General features: G+C 38.2%; 1 protein-coding gene across 4 annotated transcripts in view; it reads left to right on the top strand.

Annotated features, from left to right (window-relative positions):
* LOC121080572 (chromodomain-helicase-DNA-binding protein 1-like) overlaps window positions 1–25,380 on the top strand; it is a 67,514-nt gene that overhangs the window by 30,443 nt on the left and 11,691 nt on the right. For all 4 annotated transcript variants that reach the window (XM_040578673.1, XM_040578675.1, XM_040578676.1 and 1 more), the window contains 20 exons: window positions 2,091–2,316; window positions 3,258–3,358; window positions 3,619–3,797; window positions 4,273–4,400; window positions 4,488–4,704; window positions 5,313–5,402; window positions 6,249–6,439; window positions 7,528–7,716; window positions 7,889–8,051; window positions 9,753–9,905; window positions 10,201–10,272; window positions 16,060–16,209; window positions 19,322–19,470; window positions 19,742–19,838; window positions 19,929–20,024; window positions 21,049–21,225; window positions 21,459–21,619; window positions 23,440–23,481; window positions 24,226–24,356; window positions 24,787–24,925. In XM_040578673.1, coding sequence (XP_040434607.1) covers window positions 2,091–2,316; window positions 3,258–3,358; window positions 3,619–3,797; window positions 4,273–4,400; window positions 4,488–4,704; window positions 5,313–5,402; window positions 6,249–6,439; window positions 7,528–7,716; window positions 7,889–8,051; window positions 9,753–9,905; window positions 10,201–10,272; window positions 16,060–16,209; window positions 19,322–19,470; window positions 19,742–19,838; window positions 19,929–20,024; window positions 21,049–21,225; window positions 21,459–21,619; window positions 23,440–23,481; window positions 24,226–24,356; window positions 24,787–24,925 — 2,851 coding nt within the window. The remainder of the gene's footprint in view (window positions 1–2,090; window positions 2,317–3,257; window positions 3,359–3,618; window positions 3,798–4,272; window positions 4,401–4,487; window positions 4,705–5,312; window positions 5,403–6,248; window positions 6,440–7,527; window positions 7,717–7,888; window positions 8,052–9,752; window positions 9,906–10,200; window positions 10,273–16,059; window positions 16,210–19,321; window positions 19,471–19,741; window positions 19,839–19,928; window positions 20,025–21,048; window positions 21,226–21,458; window positions 21,620–23,439; window positions 23,482–24,225; window positions 24,357–24,786; window positions 24,926–25,380) is intronic.

Consider the following 25,380-nt stretch of genomic DNA (forward strand, 5'->3'; position numbering starts at 1 on the left):
TTTTTCCAGTCACTGGGGTCTTCAAATTACTTTTCAGATATGGAGAATGGCTTGGCAACTACATCAGCCAGTTCCTTCAGGACTCTGGGATGCATCTCTTCAGGCCCCATAGACTTATGCTCATGTTCCTCAGGTGGTCTCAAATGGTCTCTTACAGTGGGAGGGACTTTGCTCCCCCCAGCCTTGAGGTCCATCCTCTCAAGAGGTGTGGGAAGAGGGGTTGCCAGTGAAACTGAAGTAAAAAAAGTTGTTGAGTACTTTGGCCTTCTCCTTGTTTGTTGTTACCAGTTTGCATGTCACTCTGCAAGAAGGAGGATCTAGGGAACTACAGGCTGGTCAGCCTCACCTCAATCCCTGGGAAGGTGATGGAGCAGCTAATCCTGGAAACATTTTCCAGGCACATGAAAGTCAAGAAGGTGATCAGGAATAGTCAGCATGGCTTCACCAAGGGGATTGATAACTTTATGCGATGAAGTGATTGGCTTGGTAGTCAAGGGGAGAGCAGTGGATGTAGTCTAACTGGACTTCAGAAAGGCCTTTGACCATGTCTCCTATAAGATCTTCATAGAGAAACTGTTGATATATGGGCTGGATGAGCAGACAATGAGGTAGATTGAAAACTGGCTGAATGGCTGGGCCCAGAGGGTGGTGATCAGTAGCACAAAGACTAGTTGGAGGCCAGTGACTAGTGGTGTACTTTGGAGGTCAATACTGGGTCCAGTCCTGTTCAATGTCTTCATTAATTATCTGGACAATAGGGCAGAGTGTACCCTCAGCATGTTTGCAATGACACCAAATTGGGAGGAGTGGCTGGTACACCAGAGGGTGGTGCTACTGTCCAGAGGGACCTCAACAGGCTGGAGAAATGGGCTGACAGGAACCTCATGCAGTTCAAGAAAGGAAAGTGCAAAGTCTTGCCCCTGGGGAGGAATAACCCCATGCACGGGTATATGCTGAGGGCCACCCAGTTGGAAAGCAGCTTGGCAGAAGAGGCCCTGGGGTCCTGGTGGACACCAGGTTGAATATGAGGTAGCAATGTGCCCTTGCAGCCATGGCTAACGGTATCCTGAGCCACATTAGGCAAAGTATTGCCAGCAAGGTTGAGGGAGGTGATCCTTCCCTTCTGCTCAGCACTGCTGAGGCTACATCTGGAGTATTGTGTCCAGTTCTGGGCTTCCCAGTATAAGAGACTGATGGCATTACTGGACAGAGTCCAATGAAGGTCCACAAAGATGAAAAGACTGGAGCATCTCTCCTACGAGGAAAAGCTGAGAGCTGGGATGGAGAAAACTCAGGGGGGGATTTCATTAATGTATGTAAATACTTGAAGGGAGGGTACAAAGAACAGAGCCAGGCTCTTTCCATTGGTGTCAGTGCCAGGACAAGAGGCAGTGGGCACAAACTGAAACACAGGAGGTTCCATCTGAACATCAGGAAATGCTTTTTTTGACCATGAGGGTGACTGAGCACTGGAGCAGGTTGCCCAGGAAGGTAGTGGAGTTTCCCTCCTTGGAGTTATTCAAAAGCCATCTGGATGTGGTCTTGGGCAACTGGCTCTAGGTGAGGTTCTTTGAGCATGGGGGCTGGACCAGATGACCTCTAGAGGTCCCATCCAACCTCAATCATTCTTCGAGTCTGTGAATTGGATTTATAGCATCTATAGTGATGATTGAATTGTAGGCTATTCAAGTCTCAAGGTTGATTAAACACAATGTCAAATATCTGTTATATTCTCAGAGATGAGAAGGATATAACAAAGATGACAGCAAGCAGTGTTAGTGGAGCATTCTTGGGGGTCACTAGAGAAACTAGTAATGCTAAGAAAATTCTCATGAGATGAGATACTATAGGTTAGATGCAGAGTTTTTTGGTTGCTTTTTTGAATCTCATTGGTATACTTGTACATGTGTTAATATAGTTACATCATAATTCTTCAAATAAGACGAGTAACCTAAGAGTTGTAGATATAATTAGTCAAGTTACATGCTCATATAAGAGTATCACAATTTTTTTTCTGCAATATGTTTTTTACTGGTTAATTAATGGTAGTGTACGCTTAATCGAGCCTTATGGTGTGGTTTCTTTATCAGCCACTGGTGCTGCAACCACAATCTATGCAGTTGAGGCAGATGGTGACCCAAATACTGGGTTTGAAAAGTCAAAGGAGCTAGGAGAAGTACAGTATCTTATTAAATGGAAAGGCTGGTCACACATCCATAATACTTGGGAAACTGAGGAAACACTGAAGCAACAAAATGTTAAAGGAATGAAGAAACTGGACAACTATAAGAAAAAGGATCAGGAAACAAAACGATGGTGAGTATTTTTATAATTACTTCCACATTGCATATTTTTTTGTAACAATATAGAAGTTTTATTGGTTTTCTGTGAGTTCTATTGCCTCTTTGCGAAGGCATAGTTTCAAGTGCCTATACAACAGAAAGACAAAAGCTTTACAGTTGAAACTTCCCTAACACATTATGATCCTGTAAGATTCTGAGCATACCAACTTTACTTGAGCAAGTGAGAATACTCACACATCTTGTAAATCAGACCTTTAAGGAAGCAGCTTCTGCACCTAGATTTTAATGTGTCTGTTATAAATGAAGTTTTAACAAGATGGGTGGTGGATTTTCTGATTTTGTTTTAAATCTTACCTTTTACTTATTTTGTCATTGATCGTATTTTGATCAGAGTTCTTCAGGAATTGCTGCAGAGATTAAAAAAATCAGAAATGGCTAAAGCACTCAAAACATTACAACATTTAGTTTTCTTGGCTCAAACTTCTGTTAAAGCCTCAGAACCAAGAAGTGGAAAAAAAGCCTTATGTTTTAATGCTATGTTTTTGTATTTCATTTTGTTAGTATGGTTAATATAATCTGTGAATAGTGGTGGGATTTCTAGTGACTCCTACTCATAAGGTTGATTCTTATAGTGAGCCATCAGTGCTGTTCTGTGAAAATACCATGTGAAGTACACTACTCATTGTTGAGAACAGATATTGTAAATTATCTGCATGACTAGTACAAGCTGTAGCTGATAGTAATATCTCTTGATAAGCTTCTCAGTCATCAGTGATGAGGTACCTAGGCCAGATGCAACACTTTTATAGCAAGAATTTCAGTTATAGCTTCTTCAAAGAAGCTCTCTAATCAGCTTTCCTATGGTGCTTACATTCAGAGCTTTAAAATTGCCAGATTTTCTTAGTTTTAAAACTACACAATGTAATAAGTGCTGCAAATAAACTCCCATTTCAGGCTGAAAAATGCTTCTCCAGAAGACGTGGAATATTATAACTGCCAGCAGGAACTTACAGATGATCTACATAAACAGTATCAAATAGTGGAAAGGATAATTGGTATGTAACAAACTTCCACATGGAAAACAGTGTTGAGAATATTACAAGTTTATTGCTTGCATGTTGAATTTATAGTTAAGAAATTTAGGTTATTAATATTCCTAACAGCTTAAGGAAAAACAAAATCTCTGATGAAGAGAAAAGTTGTCATATTGTCTTTGCTGTGAAACTAGTTTATGTTGTCTTATCACCTAAAATGAGCGCTTTCTTAAAGTACAGAAGGAAAATATTGATCTGGTATCTCTGATGCATTTCTGCAGCTCATTCAAATCAGAAATCAGCAGCTGGTTACCCAGATTACTATTGCAAATGGCAGGGTCTACCTTACTCAGAATGTAGCTGGGAAGACGGTGCTCTCATTGCCAAAAAATTTCAGGTGTGCATTGATGAGTATTTTAGCAGAAATCAATCTAAGACCACTCCATTTAAGGACTGCAAGGTGAGTGTGTAATTTCAATGGATTTATACAGTTATGATAATAAAAAGGAACTTGATGTATTTTATGCATCCAAAAATAAGATGCATATTATAACATATTTTTGGAATGTTGTTGAGAACAGTAATAATGATAGTTATATTTATATATGTAGCAAGTATCACTATTAAGAATAGCCTTTTGTAGGTATTTGTTCCCTACTTATTTTATTGCCATTCAAAGATAAAATTGTTTAGTGATTTAATTTGTTTTAAAAGTAATCTTTGTGATTCATGTCACTTCTGTTGTGGAATTTAGGTCAGCAAACTAATTTTAGCTTGCCAAATGGGTTGATATTGTTATATGGCCTAGTTGTCTGTGATGAATAAAGACTAGACTTGGTGACCAAACAGATTCCTACTGCTACTTTGTTTCTATAAGAAGACATTTTGGTAACTTCACTGAGTAGTAGGACTGATGCTCAATTTGCTTTTGACAGATTCTAAAACAGAGGCCAAGGTTTGTTGCACTAAAAAAGCAACCATCTTATATTGGAGGACATGAGAATTTAGAGTTAAGAGATTATCAGTTAAATGGACTGAATTGGCTTGCTCACTCATGGTGCAAGTAAGTATAGACTTAAATTAGTCTTGCTGGTTTTAATTTGAAAGCATTTATAAATTTATTTATTTGATTTTTATTTATTTTTTTTAGAGGGAATAGTTGTATTCTTGCAGATGAAATGGGTCTGGGTAAAACAATACAAACAATTTCTTTTCTGAACTACCTGTTTCACGAACATCAACTGTATGGGCCTTTCTTGCTAGTCGTGCCACTTTCTACCTTGACATCTTGGCAAAGAGAGATTCAAACCTGGGCTCCTCAGATGAATGCTGTGGTTTACTTAGGAGATATAACTAGCAGGAATATGGTGAGTATTTCTTTGTATCATTGAAAAGATTAGTGGTAAACAAAACTCACTTCATGTTCCTGTCTTATGCTAATCTCTAATATTTTTATTAGGAATGAAAAAATACTTATTTGAAACATTGTATGTGTTTAAATGCAAATTAAAAGCATAAATTTTGATCTGATATAAATGTATGTGAAAGATTTAATTCCTACTTAATTATAAAAAATATTAAAAATGCAATCTTGCATTTGAAAATAGTTTTTTGTCATGTGATTATTTAGGTGCAAAAAAGAAATATTTAAGCCTGACAGACATAATCTTAACTTGTTTTCTGAAAGGAGGAATGTAAGTAACTTTATCCATTAAAGTTTTTTTTTTAAAAAAAAACAACTGAAAACCACGCACAAAAACCACTCCACAAAAAAACAACCAAACAAAAATCAACAAACACCCTACCACCATCACTGTTTAATAATTAAAAAAAAAAAGCTTCATGTGTTTTATTCCTTTTTCATGATCACATTCTTTTATGTCACTTAACATCTATGTTGCTGTAGTACCTAAAGTCATCCTGATCAATAAGACCATTTTTCTCTAGCTTATAATTCACTTGATTCTTCCTGTAGATAAGAACTCATGAATGGATACATCCACAGACGAAGCGATTAAAATTTAATATACTTCTAACAACTTATGAAATTTTGCTGAAGGATAAGGTAATCACACTTACTTCTTCAGGGAGATAAAATCATTTGTAGAATGTAAAACTCTTTTAGAGTTGGCACATATTTGGGTTCTGGGGCATTAAATGGATGGGGAGTATAACAGCACTTTAAGCACTTTTAGATTTTATGTATGTGTGGTGAAGCTTCCCCCCCCCCCCCCGAGTGGGTAAAACTTCTTTTTCTTCAGTTTGCTTGAGCTTCACGTTACTGTCTTAATTTCTTTGCATCTCATAATCTCTACTTTCCTGTTAGACTATCATCCAGGAACTGAAAAAACAAACCAACCCCTAGCCCCAAACACCTGTGATTCACAACTCTGAAATCCTGTGTTTTATCTTTGTATTTGTGTGTGCAGTATTATGTATATGTATATTACTACTCTCTTCATGATGGTAGCACATAGAGTTATTGTTAATCCTAACATCATATGAAAATTTTAATAAAAAAAGTTCTGCTTGTTGGCTTTCTATTTCATTTGTTTGTACATCCTGGAAAGAAAAGAATCAATAATGGATTTTTTTAATTTTATTTTTTTTTTGCCAATTGAAAATTTATAGATTGGCTTTTTGCCTTCCCCTTCCCCCCAAGTATAAAATTGGTTTATACTTTCCTTTTAAAACTTGGGATGCCTGCATAGCCTTTTGTTGAATTTAGCAAACATAGAAACCATAATACTAAAAACATATAAGTGTCCATTTTTTATTAAAATAAAAGTAGTAATGGTGTATATATAACCTTATGTAAAACATCAGAAATTGCATAATATATTAACTTGTATAATGTCCTGTCATGTCGTGTGTGTGTCCTGTCCCCCCCCCCCCCCCCAATTTCTTTAAGTCATTCCTTGGTGGTCTGAATTGGGTATTTATAGGAGTTGACGAAGCTCATCGTTTAAAAAATGATGATTCCCTTCTGTACAAGACTTTAATAGACTTTAAGTCTAATCATCGTCTTCTTATTACTGGAACTCCTCTGCAAAATTCCCTCAAAGAGCTTTGGTCTTTGCTGCACTTCATCATGCCAGAAAAGTAAGGAACGTGATATTTATTTATTTTGTGGTCAAGTTTCTTACAGTAGAATATTGTAATGGTTGGAGAATCAATAGAGATAAAGAATTGCATTGTGAAATAGTTTAAATACTTTATATAAAATAGATGCACATATTTTTCATGCTGCTCTCGATAAATTGTTTTGGTAGCAGCCTTTTCTGTTTTAGCAGTCCACAAAAAAGATGGATTGATATATAGCTTGGAACCCTGAAAAGATGCTTCATCTTAATCTAAAAGGAAAATCACATGCATTTAATCTAGGGAAATAGAATGGGGCTGAGGATGTCTTCTTTTCTGTGTTAGTGCCATGAATGAAAACAAGATTGTACCACAATGTCGGATATCCAGTAGTTCAGTCGGGCAACCAATTTGCCCTTATGGTTTGCATAGAACAGGTTTAGTGTATTGACGTTATTCTATACTGACCTCTATTTATATCTGGGATAAATAAGAGCACATGTTCCTTTCAAATATCTTGTAAATACAAAGCGCTTTAGCTCCAATTAGTTTTGGAGCTATGCATTGCATTGATTTCTTCAGAACCTTACAAGCAAAGCCACTAGGGTTGATGTCTAGCACCTATTCTTCATTTGATCGCAAAGTCCATTCTCTTAGTCTGTTAGCACATACCAGAGGGTAATCACATTTCAGCTAGTCCATACAAGCTGCAAAAGATATGCGGTCTGTTCTCTTGCACTTCTTCCAGCTATCTTCCAGCTATACAACTATTTTTTCATGCTGCTCTTGAGAAATATAATGGAATTTCTGCAACATTCTACCAGGGTTTCCAAGCAGAAAAATAAAATGTTGAGTTTTCACTGGAGAAATTAAAATTCAGTAGTTTGTTTTGAATTTTCATTCTGCAAAAGTTTGGAAATTTCCATTCTCCTATTTGCAGACAAAATATTTGGAATTTCTTGTGAGGTGCAAATTTAGAAACTTATTTCATAAAACAGAGAGGAGTGGGGAAGAAGTCCATATGTGTTTGTGCACATGTGGTATATTTATGGTCTTTGTGTGTTCATGGTATGTCACTGTTTTACCTTTTATTCTTTCTTCTGTTGAAGGTTTTCTTCCTGGGAAGATTTTGAAGAGGAGCATGGCAAAGGGAGAGAGTTTGGTTATGCAAGTCTTCACAAAGAACTTGAACCATTTCTACTCAGAAGAGTTAAAAAAGATGTAGAAAAGTCTTTACCTGCTAAGGTTGAACAAATTTTGAGGATGGAAATGAGTGCATTGCAGAAACAATATTACAAGTAAGTAATGACACTTTATAATTCCTGCTATTTTAATGATATATCTATATGAAAATTACTGAAGTGTAATAGTTCTCATAATGCAATTTGAACTGATATTTTGAGAGCTTACATCCTTCATATTTCCACAAATGGTTAGAAAATATATTACGTTCCACATTCTATGTCATAGGTGGATTTTAACCAGGAATTACAAAGCCCTGAGTAAAGGTTCAAAAGGCAGTACCTCAGGCTTTTTGAACATCATGATGGAACTCAAGAAGTGTTGCAACCATTGCTACCTTATTAAACCACCGGATGATAATGAATTCTATAATAAACAGGAGGCCTTACAGGTAATTTATTTATTTTTTTTTAAAAAAAGTGGTTTTACATCTCTAATATGCACACAGTAATTTTATAGTGTTTGGCAATTTATTAGTTCTTATTAAAATATATTAAGAAAGAATAATTTTTCTATTAAATGTGCATCCTAGGTTTTACAGGTAAGTGAATTTATTATTTTTTTTTGTTTCTTAACTAGAACTGAATAATAGAGAGATCAATATTAAATAAAATATCCCTGGCTTGAATTATGATCAAAATAAAAAGGAAATAGTTTGAAATAGTCTGTGTATTTTCAGATTAAATAAATTTAAGACCTATTTTAAACCCAGATTAAAATAAATTGGTTAAACAGGTAAATTGAATATAAATACAAATGCATGTGGCAGTGGTACACCAACAATCCCATGTGACAGCAGAAAGTAATCTGCAGAATCTCTTTAAGCTTTTTTTATAATCAAGTACTGTTCTCTGCATGCTTTCAAACAACCGAAGTGAAAATGAAAAAAAAGTAATAAACATCCAAAGCTTAGTCTGGTTGTTTTGTTGTTATAAATGAAAGTAATTATAGTATCACTACCAAAGATGGTCTGTAATTGTGTTGTGGGTTTAGTTTGTTTGGTCTTTTTTTTTAAAGGTTAACTAATCTTTGTACTAAAACTGTTGAGAACCGCAGCAACAAACAAAAGGACTGTTATAATTGATGCAGTTTATAACAACATAAATGTTTCTAAAGATCAGATTTTTTTTTTCTGTAAGCTTTGAAGTTCATAATTTAAATTCTTTCCCAAATTTACTAGATTGAAATCACAAGCTGTCACTGCACAAGCTATTTTATATTATAAAGTGCTTGTCAAAGCTAATGGATGTTTCATTTGCAACTTGGCACACTAACTACTTAAATTTATAAAAAAAATCATCAGAACTGTTCAGCCATTATTGCTAATGATTTGTAACAATTATTTCCTTGGGTTATCTGAATAAGCTTTGTTACCTCTAATTATGAATGATACGTCTTTCTCACTTCTGGCATAAAAAATAAAAACACCTAACTCCAAATTTGTTAATTCCCAAAACTCTATCCTGAGCCTCTTCAGCTAGAGAGGCCTAATGTTTTCAACATTAAATTCGGCATGCACCTGAGTTTCTATTCTAGTTGTTCCCACTGGAGCTGAGAAGGCTTAACATTGTAACCTAGCTAAAGCCTGTTGACCTTTACAATAAAGATTCCTCTCACTTTTATCTTGCCTGAGAAACTTGACTGATTAGGCATTGTTTAAAAATAATTGGAGGATTAAGTAGCAATGCTTATTTCTGTTCAAAAGACAGAAAGTGAGGAGCAAGTAGTACTAAGGTAGTCAAGTAGTCTCTTTGTTGTTGTTATTGTTTATTTGGTAGAAAAGAACTTAAGTCTACTCTGTAACTGCTCTAACTCGTGGCACAGTATATTTACTCAATATTTTAATGAAATGTTAAGATGCTGTTTTATGAGCCAGAGCTGAGAAACGCATTTATTTGAAAAACATGTTAGTCAGTACTCCTGTTGATTTTAGTTAGTGCGCTTAATGCTTTTATAATGAGCTTTTACAAGATAAGGACTGACTAAATACTTATTAAACTTTCACGTTCAGTTAATGAATGTCTAACCATCTGCAGTGTATATTAGTGTTGAGGTGAACTTATTTTGCAATACACATTTTCTTGTCTCGTAGCATTTAATACGTAGCAGTGGGAAACTGATCCTTCTTGACAAGCTACTGATTCGTTTACGAGAACGTGGCAACAGAGTACTGATTTTCTCTCAGATGGTAAGGATGCTAGACATCCTAGCAGAGTATTTGAAGTATCGTCAGTTTCCCTTTCAGGTAAGAATTTTTTCTGGTAGTAGTCAAGAAGCCTTCTTCTTTACCACTTTATCTTAATAAAAGTGTCCTTTTTGTAGAAAGATTTATGAAAGTTTAATTTTATGTACAGGAAAAGACTGGCAATTACTATACGTTAATAGTATTTTGAAATGAAACTGAAGAATTACTAAGATGAAGTGTTACATTACTCTTATATTCCCCCCTCCCTGAGTTGTTTTGGCAACTGAGAATTCCATTTGCTCCAATTAGAATATAGTAGGAATTCCCTTTTAACTGTGTTATTGAATCTCTTTAGAGACTTGATGGATCAATAAAAGGGGAACTGAGGAAACAAGCACTGGATCATTTTAATGCAGAAGGATCAGAGGTATGGTATTAGTGGTTGGTTTTTTAATCTGCTCAGCTTTATTATATTTTTCCCCAAGAAATATAACAAATACTACACAAAAACTGAAGATAAAGTGAGGGATGTATTAAGTTGAAATTCTGTTGCTATTGCCTAGACTATAAGGTTTACAACTCTTAACAAACAAACAAAAAAACCCCCAACCCACAACTAAAACAATTCCTAAAAAACAAACACAAAAAAAAAAATCTAAGAGGAGGTTAAATAGGAAACACAGAATTTATTAAAATGGTGTTTAACTAATATAACTATGTAGTTATATTTTTAGATTTTTTTTCAGTGCTCTTTAATAAGGTAACTAAGTATTTTATACAAACTGAGGAATTTATTTTATGTAGGACTTAATCCTTCAGTTTTTACAAGAGCACTGAACTTTTACACAAGCTTTTGACATTGAAAACCTACTTAGACAATGGACATAACTGAGTTGTGTATATCCTTGCATGAAGAAAAACTGTCTTTAATAGCTTTAAATCTGGCTTCTGTTATCTTTATTTTTTGCCTCTGATTTCCTTGCCCTGGAAGAAATTGAAGAACTGATTTCTAGCCATTGTTTGTATACCACTTAAGATTCTTAGTTTATTTAGGTTTCCTACTATGGAAGCCATTCCATACCTTTGATAATCTTAGGTCTTTTGTCCTACACTGACAGGGTTTTTCAGTAATAGATGCGTAGCATTTGTCAATTGCTGCAGAGTTTATGTTTCTGCTATGGTTGAGGAGGAAGGACTTAATTTCATAACATAAACTTCAGATATTTGTTAAATACAGAAGTTAGTTCGGTTTTAAATTTCTAGTATAGATATCATTGCCTGTTTCTGGAATCCTTGTAGTGGTATTGTACAGTTTTTAAAATGAAGGGGGATCCAAACTTCTCACAGTATTCAAGAATGGAGGCAAACTGGAGTTCTATAGCAATAAAATTGTTACCTGTTTTATTCTCTATTTCTTTCCTAATAATCAATAAAACTTTTTTTTAATTCTGTTACTGAGCTAAGGTATTCATGGAAATATCTGTAGCTCCAAGGACTCATTCCTGAGCAGTAATGGCTTGCTATTACCTTTTGCTATATTTAAAGCTCAAATTTATTTCCTATTTCACTTTAATTTCATATGCTTTTTTATCGCCTGTCTCATAAATCGTTCTCTAGTCCCTTGTAGTTGTCCCTGAATAACTCTGTATCATCTGCAAACTTTGTCACCTCATTGCTCATTTCATTTTCTTATTATTTATGAATATGTTGAAGAGCATTGACCCCAGAAGAATGCTTAGTATTCTTAACAAAAAAACAGAGGGACTTAGGCACACATGAGACACTAACAACAAGGAGGGTTGTATTTTTGGTCAGTGTTTTGCTTGGTTTTTTTTCTCCCCAAGTGGCTTTTGCTCATCTTCTAGGATGCTGCTTCCTTTAAACCACAAAGTCAATAACTTCACAAAAGAAATTGATATCCATTTGCTTTATACTTATACTGTGTCTGGCTGAGCTGGAGTTACTTGTCTTCATAGCAGCTTGTATGGTGCTGTGGTTTAGATTTGTGACAGAAAGAATGCTAATAACATACCGGTGTGTTAGCTGTTGCTGAACAGTGTTTGCATAGTGTCAAGGCCTTCTCTGTTTCTCTCTCTGCCCCCTCCAGTAAATAGACTGGGGGAGGTGCAAAAGGTTAGGAGGGTACATAACCATACAGGTGGCCTGAACTAACCAAAGAGGTATTCCATGCCATATAATGTCATGCTCAGCAATAAAAAGGGAGAGGAGGGATTTAGGGAGGTTAGCCATCTTTTGCTTGGGAACTGGCCGGGCATTGGTCTTACCCATGGGGGGTGGTAAGTGATTGCCTTTGCATCACTTGTTTTGTTTTTTCTTTCCCACTACTTCTCTTCTTATTAATTAATTTTTATCTTGACCCCCAGGTTTCCTTTCTTTTAATCTTGCTTTCTTTTTCCCCTGTCCCACTGAGGGTGTGGGGGAGAAGTGATCAAGTAGCTGCATGGTGCTTAGCTGCCTACCAGGGTTAACCTATAGCATGATCAAGAGAGTTTTAAACTAGAATTGATGGGGGAAGGAGATACCAACAAGATTGCAGTGGATAAGCCAAGGGTTGGCATGGCACCGCCTGAGGGTGGCAATGCTAGTGGGACCATTTACAAGTTTCTGGGAGCATGGAGGGCTCAGGAGCATATCTGAAATGCTTGTACACCAATACACGCAGTATGAGAAACAAAACAGAATGAACTGGAAGCATTGGTCAGCTCCCAGAGCTATGATGCCTTTGGTATTAGTGAGGCTTGACGGAATAAGTCCCACGATTGGGGTGCTGGGATGGAGGTCTACAGGCTGTTCCAGAGGGATAGGCAGGGCAGGCAAGGCGGAGATGTTGCACTGTATGTAAGGGAGAGGCTTGAATGTACAGCCCTCACAGTTAGTGATGATGTGGTTGAGAGCCTCTGGGTGAGGATGAGGGTGGTGGAAAACAAAGGAGATGTTGTAGTGGGTATATACTAACGATTGCCCAGCCAGGATGTCAGCGCTGATGAGTTACTCTATAGGATTGGTAGCCCTCGTCCTTATGGGAGATTTCAACTTCCCAGACATCAGCTGGGAGTACCATACTGCTGTGATGAGCAGGTCTTGGAAGTTCTTGAAGTTTGTAGGGGATAACTTCTTGTCAAAGGTACTCAGTGAGCCATCTAAGAAAGATGCCCTCCTAGACTTGCTAATTGTGAATAGAGAAGGACTCGTGGGGGATGTGATGGTAGGTGGCTGTCTTGGCCACAGTGATCATGAAATAGTTGAGTTTAGAATTTTCAGCGTAATGAGAAAAAAGGACAGCAGAGTTGCTACCTTGGACTTCAGGAGAGCAAACTTTAAGCTATTCTGGGAGCCACTTAGCAGAGTCCCCTGGGAATCTACTTTTGAGGGCTTAGTAGTCCACGAGTGCTGGTCAGTTTTTAAGAACCACCTTTTAGAAGCACAGGAGCAGATGTAATCCCACTGTGTTGAAAGTCAAGCAAGCAGGGCAGAAGACCAGCTTGGCTGAACAGGGAACTCCTCGTGGAGCTCAAGAGGAAAAAGAAATTGTATGATCTCTGGAATCAAGGTCAGGCTTCTCAGGAAGATTACAGAGCCGTGGTTCGTATGTGCCGGGAGAAAACACAACAGACCAAAGCTCAATTAGAGCTGAAACTGGCCAGTGTTCTGTTAGATAACACGAAAGGCTTTTTGACGTATATTAATAGTAAGAGGAGGTGTAAAGACAACATTGGACCGTTACTTCTTCAAGATGGTTGTTGTGGTTTAACCCTGGCCAGCAACCAAGCACCGTGCAGCCACTTGCTCACTCCCCCTCACCCAGAGGGATGGGGAAGAGAATTGGAAAGGAATGTGAAACTCAGGGGTTGAGATAAGAACAATTTAATAGGTAAAGCAAAAGCCGTGCATACAAGCAAAGCAAAGCAAGGAATTCATTCACTACTTCCCATGGGCAGGCAGGTGTTCAGCCATCCCCAGGAAAGCAGGGCACCATCACGCGTAACGGTTACTCGGGAAGACAAACGCCATAATGCCGGATGTCCCCCCACCCTTCTTCTTCCCCCAGTTCATATACTCAGCATGATGTCATATGGTATGGAATATCCCTTTGGCTAGTTTGGGTCACCTGTCCTGGCTGTGTTCCCTCCCAAACTGAAAATTCCTAGATTTAGTGTAAACATTACCCAGCAACAACTAAAACCATCAGTGTCCTATCACTATTGTTCTCACACCAAATCCAAAACAAAGCACTGCACCAGCTACTAAGAGGAAAATTAACTCTATCCCAGCTGAAACCAGGACAATGGTCATCTGACTATTAGGGCTGAATAAAAAGCGGAGGCATTCACTGCTTATTTTTGCCTCACACTTTAATAATACTGGTAGACCTTGGGCTGGCTGGTCCCCTGAGTCAGAGGACCATGAGTGTGGGAAGAGTGGCTTTCCACTTGTGGACGCTGAAATTGTAAGGGACCAGCTAGATCAGCTGAATGTTCACAAGTCCATGGGGCCTGATGGGAGTCATCCCAGAGTACTGAAGGAGCTAGCGGATGTTACAGGAGGACCCATCTTGATCATCTACCAAAGGTCTTGGGAGTCTGGGGAGGTCCCTGCTGACTGGAAACAAGCTAGTGTTATTCCAGTCTACAAGAAGGGCGTGAGGGAACTACAGACCTGTTAGTCTAACCTCAGTTCCTGGAAAAATTATGGAGAAGATCATACTCTGGGTACTATTGAAAGGCTTCTAAAGAGCAATGCAATCCTCAGACTCGGTCAACATGGGTTCACAAAGGGAAAGTCCTGTCTAAACAATCTGATCTCCTTCTATGATAAGGTCACCCACCTACTGGATGAAGGGAAGGCGGTAGACGTAGTTTTTCTGGATTTTAGTAAGGCTTTTGATACTGTCCCTCACAGCATCCTTCTGGACAAGTTGTGCAACTGTGGGATGAGTGGGTTCATTGTGTGTTGGGTGAAGAACTGGCTGAAGAGCAGGGCTCAAAGGGTTGTAGTGAATGGAGTTATATCTGGCTGGTGACCAGTCGCCAGCAGTGTTCCTCAGGGTTCAATTATAGGGCCGTTTTTGCTCAATATATTTATCAGCAATCTAGATCCATTAGCAAGTTTGCTGACAATACCGAACTGGGAGGTGCTGTTGACTCTCTTGAGGGACAAGAGGCCTTGCAGAGGGATCTAGATAGATTGGAGCATTGGGCTATGATTAATAGGATGAAATTTAACGAGCCCAAATGCTGGGTTCTGCACATAGGATGGAGTAACACCAGACACGAGTATAAACTGTGAGAGGAGTGGCTGGAGAGCAGCCCTGCAGAAAGGGATCTGGGGATGCTGGTTGGCAGCAGGCTCAATAGGAGCCAGCAGCATGCCCTGGCAGCCAAGAGGGCAAACTGCATCCTGGGGTGCATCAAACATAGCATAACCAGCCAGTCAAAAGAGGTGATGACCCTGCTGTATTCAGCATTGGTGCAGCCTCACCTTGAGTACTGTGTGCAGTTCTGGGCCCCACAATTTAAGAGGGATGTGAAGATCCTTGAATGCGTCCAGAGGAGGGCAACAAAGCCAGTGGAAGGGCTGCAAGGCATGTCCTATGAGGAGCAGCTAAGGACTCTGGGTTTGTCTACTTTGGAGAGAAGGAGTCTGAGGGTCAACCTCATTGCTCTCTACAGCTTCCTGAGGAGAGGGAGTGGAGAGGGAGGTGCTGATCTCCCTGGTATCCAGTGACAGGACCTGTGGGAATGGTTCAAATCTGCACCAGGGGAGGTTTAGACTGAACATTAGGAAGCATTTCTTTACCTAGTGGGTGGTCAAACACTGGAACAGGCTTCCTAGAGAGGGGGTCGATGCCCCAAGCCTGTCAGTGTTTAAGAGGCATTTGGACAATGTCCTTAATAACACGCTTAACTGTTGGTTCTGCCCTGAAGTGGCCATGCAGTTGGACTAGAAGATCATTGATCAATCAGTTGGTCCCCTCCAACTGAAATAGTTTAGTTTATTCTAATAGCAATCTACTGGCTCTAGCCATGACAAGCACCTTATTGTATTACAAGTCTAACATATATTTATGATATACTTTAAAAAGTGTATGAGTTCATAGTCTGCTCCACCAAGTATATAAAGAAGTGTCATATTGATTCCCTGAAGAATATTATAGCTAATATATATAAAGCTATTTCTTATTTTATCATTTCAGGACTTCTGCTTTTTGCTGTCTACTAGAGCTGGAGGATTAGGTATAAACTTGGCATCTGCTGACACTGTAGTTATATTTGATTCTGACTGGAATCCACAGAATGATCTGCAAGCGCAGGCTAGAGCTCATAGGATTGGACAGAAGAAACAGGTACACGCACTTGTCTTTTAAGCTCCAAAGCTAAAGGAGGGTTTCATATGGTAGCCATAAGCTGTCTGTCTGGGCCACCACCTTCCTCATGTGTTTTGAGAATGACTAATAATTGCCAAGAATGTCTAAAAATGTTAATACTGCTAATTTGACTCTTCAAAAAAATTTTTTTAAATCTTCCTATACGGAGAGATTGCACAGCAGCCATTGTATATGGATGGGTAGGGAGAAGAGTTGTGGACTTGTCCCATGTTCCTTCACATCATGTCATTATAGAAAGTAACTGCTGTACTTCAGGCACATCCTTTTTACTTAAAGTTAAGTTAAATACTTAAAATACTTCGTAGTTCTCTTTGGGTTTCTTTCTTGCAGAAGACTTCAAGTAGTAATCAGATATAATACTTTTCCTTGTGGCCATGCTTGTGACTAATCACAGAAGAGATTATGGTAACATGATTGACTGGTTTCATATATGAAATACTAGTTTGACCAGACTACCACCTGACCAGGAAGACCAAGCAGTTGAGGCCCTCTGTAGTCAGATAGGAGCAGCCTCACATTCACAAGTCCTGGTCTTCATGGGGGACTTCAACCACCCTAATATCTGTTGGAGGGACAACACAGCAGGGCACAAGCAATCCAGGAGGTTCCTGAAATGCATTGACAATAATTTCCATCTTCAAGAGTGATAGAGGAGCTAATGAGGAGAGGTGCTATGCTGGACCTTGTTCTCACCAACAAGGAGGGGCTGGTGGGGAATGTGAATCTCAAGGGCAGCCTTAACTGCAGTGACCATGAAATGGTGGAGTTCAAGATCCTTAGGGCATTGATGAGGGCACACAGAAAGATTGCTGCCCTGGACTGCAGGAGAGCAGATTTTGGCCTCTCCAGGGATCTGCTTGGTAGAGTACCATGGGATAGAGCCCTGGAGGGAAGACAGGCCCAAGAAAGCCAGTTAATATTCAAGGATCACCTCTTCCAAGCTCAGGAGCTATGAGGGAGTCAGGCAAAACCGCCAGGAGGCCTGCATGGATGAACAAGGAGCTCCTGGACAAACTCAAACACAAAAAGGAAGACTACAGGGGGTAGAAGCAATGACAGGTAGCCTGGGAGGAATACAGAGAAACTGTCTGAGCAGCCAGGGACCAGGTTAGGAAAGCTAAAGCCCTGATAGAATTAAATTTGGCCAGGGACATCAAGGGCAACAAGAAAAGCTTCTTATAGGTATGTTGATGAGAAAAGGAAGACTAGGGAAAATGTGGGCACTCTCTGGAAGGAAACAGGAGACCTGGTTACCCAGGATATGGAGAAGGTTGAGGTATTTTGCCTTGGTCTTTATCAGCAAGTGCTCCATCCATACAGCCCAAGTCACAGAAGGCAAAGGCGGGTTCTGGGAGAATGAAGAACCACCCACTATAGGAGAAGGTCAGGTTCGAGACCATCTAAGGAACCTGAAGGTGCACAAGTCCATGGGACCTGATGAGATGCATCTGCGGTTCATGAGGGAACTGGCAGATGAAGTGGCTATCCATCATATTTGAGAAGTCAGGGCAGTCCCATGAAGTTCCCATGGACTGGAAAAGGGGAAACATAACCCCCTTTCTTAAAAAGGGAAAAAAGGAAGACCTGCAGTCTTTACCTCTGTGCCCAGCAAGGTCATGGAGCAGATCCTCCTGGAAACTACGCTAAGGCATATGGAAAGTAAGGAGGTGATTGGTGACAGCCAACATGGCTTCACTAAGGGCAAGTTGTGCCTGACAAATTGGTGGCCTTCTACGATGAGGTTACAGCTTTGGTGAATGGCAGAAGAGCAGCTGATGTCATCTACCTGGACTTGTGCATAGCATTTGACACTGTCCCACACAACATCCTTGTCTCTAAACTGGAGAGGCATGCATTTGACAGATGGACCACTTGGCAGTTAAGGAATTGGCTGTATGGTCACTTTAAGAGTTGCAGTCAACGGCTCAATGTCCGTGAGGAGACCAGTGATGAGTGGCATTCCTCAGGGGTTTGTACTGGGACTGGTGCTGTTCAATATCTTTAGGCAACATGGACAGTGGGTTTGAGTATACCCTTAGCAAGTTTGCCAATGACAGCAACCTGTGTGGTGTGGTTGACACACCAGAGGGAAGGGATGCCATCCAGAGGAACCTTGACAGGCTTGAGAGGTGGACCTGTGCAAACCTTATGAAGTTCAACAAGGCCAAGTGCAAGGTCTTGCATGTGGGTCAGGGCAATCCCAAATATAGGCTGGGTTGGAGAATGGATTGAGGGCAGCCCTGAAGAGAAGGACTTGGGGGTGTTGGTTGATGAGAAGCTCAACATGACCCAGTAATGTGTGCTTACAGCCCAGAAAGCCAACCATGTCCTGGGCTACATCAAAAGAAGCGTGGCCAGCAGGTCAAAGGAGGTGATTCTGTCCCTCTACTTGGCTTTCGTAAGACTCCCACCTGGAGTACTGCATCCAGTTCTGGGGCCCCCTACATAAGAAGGACATGGACCTGTTGGAGCAGGTCCAGAGGAGGCCACAAAGATGATCAGAGGGCTGGAACACCTCTCCTGTGAGGAAAGGCTGAGAGAGTTGGGGTGGTTCAGCCTGGAGAAAAGAAGGCTCCAGGGAGACCTTATAGCAGCCTTCCAGTACCTAAAGAGGGTTTATCGGAAAGCTGGAGAGGGGCTTTTTACAAGGACATGTAGTGATAGAACAAGGGGGGAATGGCTTTAAATTGAAAGAGGGGAGATTTAGATTAGATATTAAGAAGAAATTCTTCTCTATGAGGGTGGTGAAACACTGGCACAGGTTGCCCAGAGAGTTGTGGATGCCCCATCATTGGAAGTGTTCAAGACCAGGTTGGGTGGGGCTTTGAGGAACCTGGTTTAGTGGAAGGTGTCCCTGCCCATGGTGCTGAGGGGGCCTGGAACTAGATGATCTTTAAGGTCCCTTCCAACTCAAACCATTCTATGATTCTAAGATTTAGAAGATTTGTAATCACAACTAACGTTTCTCCCTGTTTTGTTTCTCAAGGGTTTTTTATTAAGTTCATCTGAATATTGTTTTCATGTGTAATTTGTGAACATGTAAATAAAGCCTTTTTTATAATATGCATAGGTTAATATTTATCGGCTAGTCACAAAAGGATCAGTAGAAGAAGATATACTTGAAAGAGCCAAGAAAAAGATGGTGTTAGATCACTTAGTAATTCAGAGAATGGACACTACAGGGAAAACTGTGCTACATACAGGCTCTACTCCTTCCAGGTATATCTGTTTATTCTTTCATATTAACTTATGCTTAAGTATAGCTGAGTAAAAATGGAAGTAATTTCACTTAGCTAATAAAAGGCAAAAAAAATGTGGTAAAGAGTTATATAAGTGAAGACTGCAAATTATATTGTTTCTGTGTATATATACATTTTACATATTAAATATAGGTGCTTTTAAGTCAAAAGGAGGTTTGATTGACTCATGGTTATAGTAATTTGAAAAACTTCACTAAGATAAAGTGTTTGTCTGAAACTCTGTATTTCAGCTCAACACCGTTTAATAAGGAAGAGTTATCAGCAATTTTGAAGTTTGGTGCTGAGGAACTTTTTAAAGAACCTGAAGGGGAAGAAGAGGAGCCTCAGGTAAATGGAACATTGCATCTTTACTTGATGGACAGTGAAGCTAAAAATACATATGAATTGTTTTGTTGTAAAGAGAAACTTCTGTTTCAGGAAATGGATATAGATGAAATCCTGAAGAGGGCTGAAACTCGAGAAAATGAGCCAGGTCCACTAACTGTAGGAGATGAGTTACTTTCACAATTCAAGGTATTGCTCTGTTCCCTCCCTCTTCCCTTAATTATACTTTCCTTTATAATTGCTACTTTTTCTTCTCTTTTTTTGCACCTATTCATCTTTTCTTCAGTCTTATTAAACAGGTGCAACAGTAAGTCAACTCTTTGGTATAGAATGTCTTTTCACCTATACAGGGTAATTACTGCTAGTGCAAATATTTTAAAATACATCATGTATTTTGCTAACAAAATCAGGGATTTACAAATACATTAGTCTTTTGATTTAGTTTTTAGGATATTGAGTAGGGCTGTTTTTCATTTAATGCTTTATGCTATTAAGCACCTGTGGTACTTCTGAAAATAGAGAATGAAGTTTGGATTTCTTAGCTGATGACTTTTAGAAATTCCTTTCATCCCCCATGTAAACATGAATGTCAGATATGTTTACCAGGATAACACTTAAAATATTAAGTGGGTCCAAATTGTGTGTGGTGGTTTTGTTGGGTTTTTTTCTGGATCTTTTTGTTGTTTAGGTTTGATGTGTGTGGTGTGGTTTTGCTTGGTTTTTGTTTAAAGCAGGGCAGGACTTTTTTAGATGAGTAGAGTACTAAATCACTTTCCTGCTAATCATTCATTTGCAACATACTAATTTCTACAAGTTTATTAATGTTTGGTTATTTATACATTATTAAAGTTTCATATTAACTTGGATATTCAGTTAGACTTGCTTTCTGCTTTGAAGGAAATTAAACAACAGTCACAGCTACTGAGGAGGCATTTCATAGTGTTTCTATATTATTCAACTTGTAAAAGAAAAAAAAGATTCTTATCTTTATATTCAGCCATGTTGTATGGAGTGTGTGTGTTTCATATATGAAAATACTTTCATTAAAGACAGCGCTTCATGAATCATTTTATATGTGTACATTTTGTGTATATATAAATAGATAAAATATGCCATTCTGAACTAAGTTTTCCTAAAATATTAATTAGTGACTCTTTGTTTAAATAAAATCATGTATTGATTTGGTGAAAATACTTATGTTCCAATGCATAAGGTGGCTAACTTTTCCAATATGGATGAAGATGACATTGAGTTGGAACCAGAACAAAATTTAAGAAACTGGGAAGAAATCATTCCAGAAGTCCAGCGGCGACGAATAGAAGAGGAGGAAAAACAAAAAGAGCTTGAAGAAATATATATGCTCCCAAGGATGAGAAACTGTGCAAAACAGGTATCTCTGGGTTTTGACCAAAAACTTTAAACTTTGAGGTTTGGGTTTTTTGGGGTTTTTTTTGTTTGTTTGTTTGTTTGTTTGTTTTTTTTTTGGGGGGAGGGTGTGTCTTGTTGCTGCTATTTTGGGTTGGGTGGTTTTCAAATGTGGCACCACTCCACACACACCCCCCCCCCCCCATTTTTGACAAATGTTTGTCATGTAGCTTTGAACTACTTAATCTGAAATTCCAGATCAGCTTTAATGGAAGTGAAGGGAAATGCGGTAGGAGCAGAAGATATTCTGGATCTGATAGTGACTCCATCTCAGAAAGAAAACGACCAAAAAAACGTGGACGACCACGAACTATTCCTCGAGAAAATATTAAAGGATTTAGCGATGCAGAGATTAGGCGGTAAGATGTGGGGGGACATGCATTTTTTAAAGGGACAGCACATATTTTTTTTGTCATTTTAGAGTTTGAAAATATGGAAAACAGTCCATTTTTCCTGAATTTAGTTGAAATTTTTTATTCTAGGCATTTAAGGCTTAATTCTGTGTAGTCTGGGGTGATGACATAAGGAACAGTTATGTCCAGAATTTGTCCATATTTTGATGAGGGATAACATTGAGGTCAAAAGATGTTCTCAATTGTTTTACAGTCATTCAATATGTATTATTCTTTCTGCATCCCCTGAAGACAGTGATTTCAAAAGCCAGTTTCTAAAACGGGTGAGCTTCTTTTTAACCCCACAAACAAAATATTTTACTTCCCATCATTTAACCTAAAAACTGTGGTTGAAGAAATGATATGCACATTTTTGTGAAAATACCTACAAAAGATTCAGTGACTTTTGTTCTATTTTAATTTTCTTGCCTTTGTATTTGAATTAATGTTATATGGTGCTTTTTAAAACAAAAAAACCCCCCCAACAACAAAATCCATTTTGATAAGTCGTTATGGTTTAACCTTGGTAGGTAGCATCACATAGCTGCTTGCTTAATCTCCCCTAGAGGGATTGGGGAGAGAATTAGAAGGGTAAAAGTGAGAAAACTCATGAGTTGAGATAACGACAATAGGCAAAGCAAAAGCTGCATGCACAAGCAAAGCAAAGCAAAACAAGGAATTCATTCACTACTTCCCATCGGCAGGCAGGTGTTCAGCCATCTCCAGGAAAGCAGGGCTCCATCATGTGTAACGTTACTTGGGAAGACAAACACTGAACATCATCTCCTTCCCCCAGCTTTTATTGCTGAGCATCATGTCATATGGTCTGGAATATCCCTTTGGTCAGTTGGGATCAGCTGTCCTGGCTGTGTCACCTCCTGACTTCTTGTGCACCCCCAGCCTACTTGTTGGTGGGGTGGGCTGAGAAGCAGAAAAGGCCTTTACTCTGTGTAAGCACTGCTCAGCGATAACAAAAACATCCCTGTGTTATCAACATTGTTTTGGTTACAAATCCAAAACCTACTAGCAGGTAAGGTGCTCTGAAGAAAATTAACTTTATCTCAGCAAAAAACAGTACATAAGTGATTCTGTACAGCTGGTCCCATCAATATCTGGTGCTAAAAATACTTCTTTGGTAGAAGGAGGAGAAATTGTTTTGCTTTGGTTTGTGAAATGCTACTTTGCTTCTGTAATTTAAGTATTCATGTTTCTCTAAAATACTGTAAAGTTTATAAAAATATTTTTTATTGTAAAGTTTATAAAAATATTTTTGATTATATAAATAACCTTAAAGAGCCTTGTTTCCTTTTCATTACATCTAACATATAATGGTTTGCTGCTTTTGTCAGGGGTATTCTTGTGTTTGAATTCCTTTATCTTCCATATTATGTTTTCCTAAGTCTTAAAATCACCTTAAAATTGCAGCTAGCTACTCTTTATTATGACAGGCCTAACATAATGTCCAACTTCTCTATTTACTATGCATCCACATTTGATTTTTATGATTAGACACATCACATTGCTGAATCCTTTGTCTTGTTAAACTAATTAGTAATTTTTGAAATAAATTGTATCTTCTATTGTTTTATTTACATCAGGTATTAAACCAAATAAACTCTGGCTTTAATTGTGGGTTATCTTGATATACTAAGCTGTCTTAGTCTCTCTAGTTCTTATTTTCTTTGCATTGTCCACATAGCCTTGTACTAAGACTTTACAAATACATTTTTAAAACCAGTGTAGTTAAGCATATGGGGTTTTAACTGAAAAATTATTTCTGTTACTAGGTTTATCAAGAGTTACAAAAAATTTGGTGGCCCACTTGAAAGGTAAACTTATTTGATTATATTTGTATAGCAACTTGGAACCTTATTTTCATTAAAATTAGAACAATGCACCAAGAAACCTTAGGTTGAAGAGAAAATAGTGTGCCTAATCTTTTGCCTTGACTATAACATGAATTTAATCTTTTTCCCTTTCTTCATATATGGTATGTATGTAGACAGCTAATTTGACAAATCTTTAAATTTTGCAAGACTGCTTGATTTCTTTATACTTTACCTACTATCTTGTTTAATCTGCATTAGTGACAATCATTCAGTTTTCTTGTTTGATAAAGTGGATAAGGCCATAGGCTTTCAACAGACTAACTGCCAGTTTTGCATTTTTCTCATTGTCAGTTCTTATTTTAAGCTTTCTGTATTACTTTTTTATTTTTAGAATCATTTCCCGCCTTAATTTTCTTCAATACTATTTATAGTCTTAATGATTTTATTTTATATATAATAGTTCCTTTTCTATTTAAAAGAATGTGTAGTAATGTAACTCAAAACTGTATAGTTAAGATCCTTTATAGTTCCTGTTGTATTGTCCTCTATGTGAAACACCCTTTTATATAGTTTCTGTATTCTTTTGTATAGATGCTTTTAACTGCATGGACCAAAATTGTACACAGCATAGCAAGTGTGGGTGAATGACAACTTACATGATCACTTCTCTAGTTTTAAAATCTGAAGGATTCATTCATAATACTGAAGTTTTAGAGCTGTAAAAACATATTTGTTTTCTTACAGGTTAGATGCTATAGCTAGAGATGCTGAGCTAGTTGATAAATCTGAGACAGACCTTAGATGTCTGGGAGAACTTGTACATAATGGATGCATTAAGGCTTTAAAGGACAATTCCTTTGGACAAGAAAGAGCAGGTAAAGCAGGGGGGGAGGGGGGGAGAGGAATAAAATGTGTCGAGATCAGAATAATTCTTGCACTCTGATTATAACATAACAATTGTGTTAGGGGAAAACATTAACAAAATATTAGCATGCTAGGTGATTTAGAAAAAAATATTATAGTAAGAAGACTTTTTGGTTTTGGCTTTTTTTTCCCCTGAGTGAGTTGTTGCAGTAGAATGCAGCATGTTTTTACTTTACCATGAATTTTAAAATTAATCTGCTATTATTATCTGGAAGACCTTGACATTCTGGAGTTTTTAATTAAAGCGTTTGTTTAACAAAAAGTCATTTGCTATAATTGAATGTCTGCTACTATAGCATTAAACTTCCTTTTTTCTTTATGTTTGTCTATAAGATACACATAAAGGCTAAATATTTTAATAATTTTGTCCTTTATTTTAAGGAGGTAGACTTGGGAAAGTTAAAGGCCCAACATTCCGAATATCAGGAGTGCAGGTGAATGCAAAACTAGTCATCTCTCATGAAGAAGAGTTGGCAGCATTGCACAAATCTATTCCTTCAGATCCAGAAGAAAGGAAAAGGTATTTTTTTTCTTTTCCTAAAGGAAGACATAATGTAGAAAGTTATTCAAGGCTTTTATGTATATATTTAAGCAATCCAGACTCTAAGCACGCTGGGACACCAGTGTTGCTCCATCCCCTCTAAGAACTGGCAGCAGAAATCTGTTCTACATCCTTTTTTTATTCTTTCTTCCCTCTCCTTAGAAGTTAGTATTTGCTTTGGCTTTTGAACTGTTTTAATTGGGGACTGGGTTCAGTTACTCTTAATTATTTCAGACTAGAAAATAGTCTTGTTGAGGAGCTTCTTTGTGTCAACTCTGTCTGAGAGAAAGCAATATTTGTCAAAGTGGAGGAGATGGTAATTGTTGGTGGTAGTTTAGCCCTCTGAACTTTTTAAGTTGCTACCTTGTGTATCATAGTCCCTAGACTATCTGCTTATTCAGTTAGCAATTACACTGGATTAATATTATAAGCTT

This window comes from Falco naumanni, chromosome W (assembly GCF_017639655.2).
Source record: "Falco naumanni isolate bFalNau1 chromosome W, bFalNau1.pat, whole genome shotgun sequence".
Classification (NCBI taxonomy): domain Eukaryota; kingdom Metazoa; phylum Chordata; class Aves; order Falconiformes; family Falconidae; genus Falco; species Falco naumanni.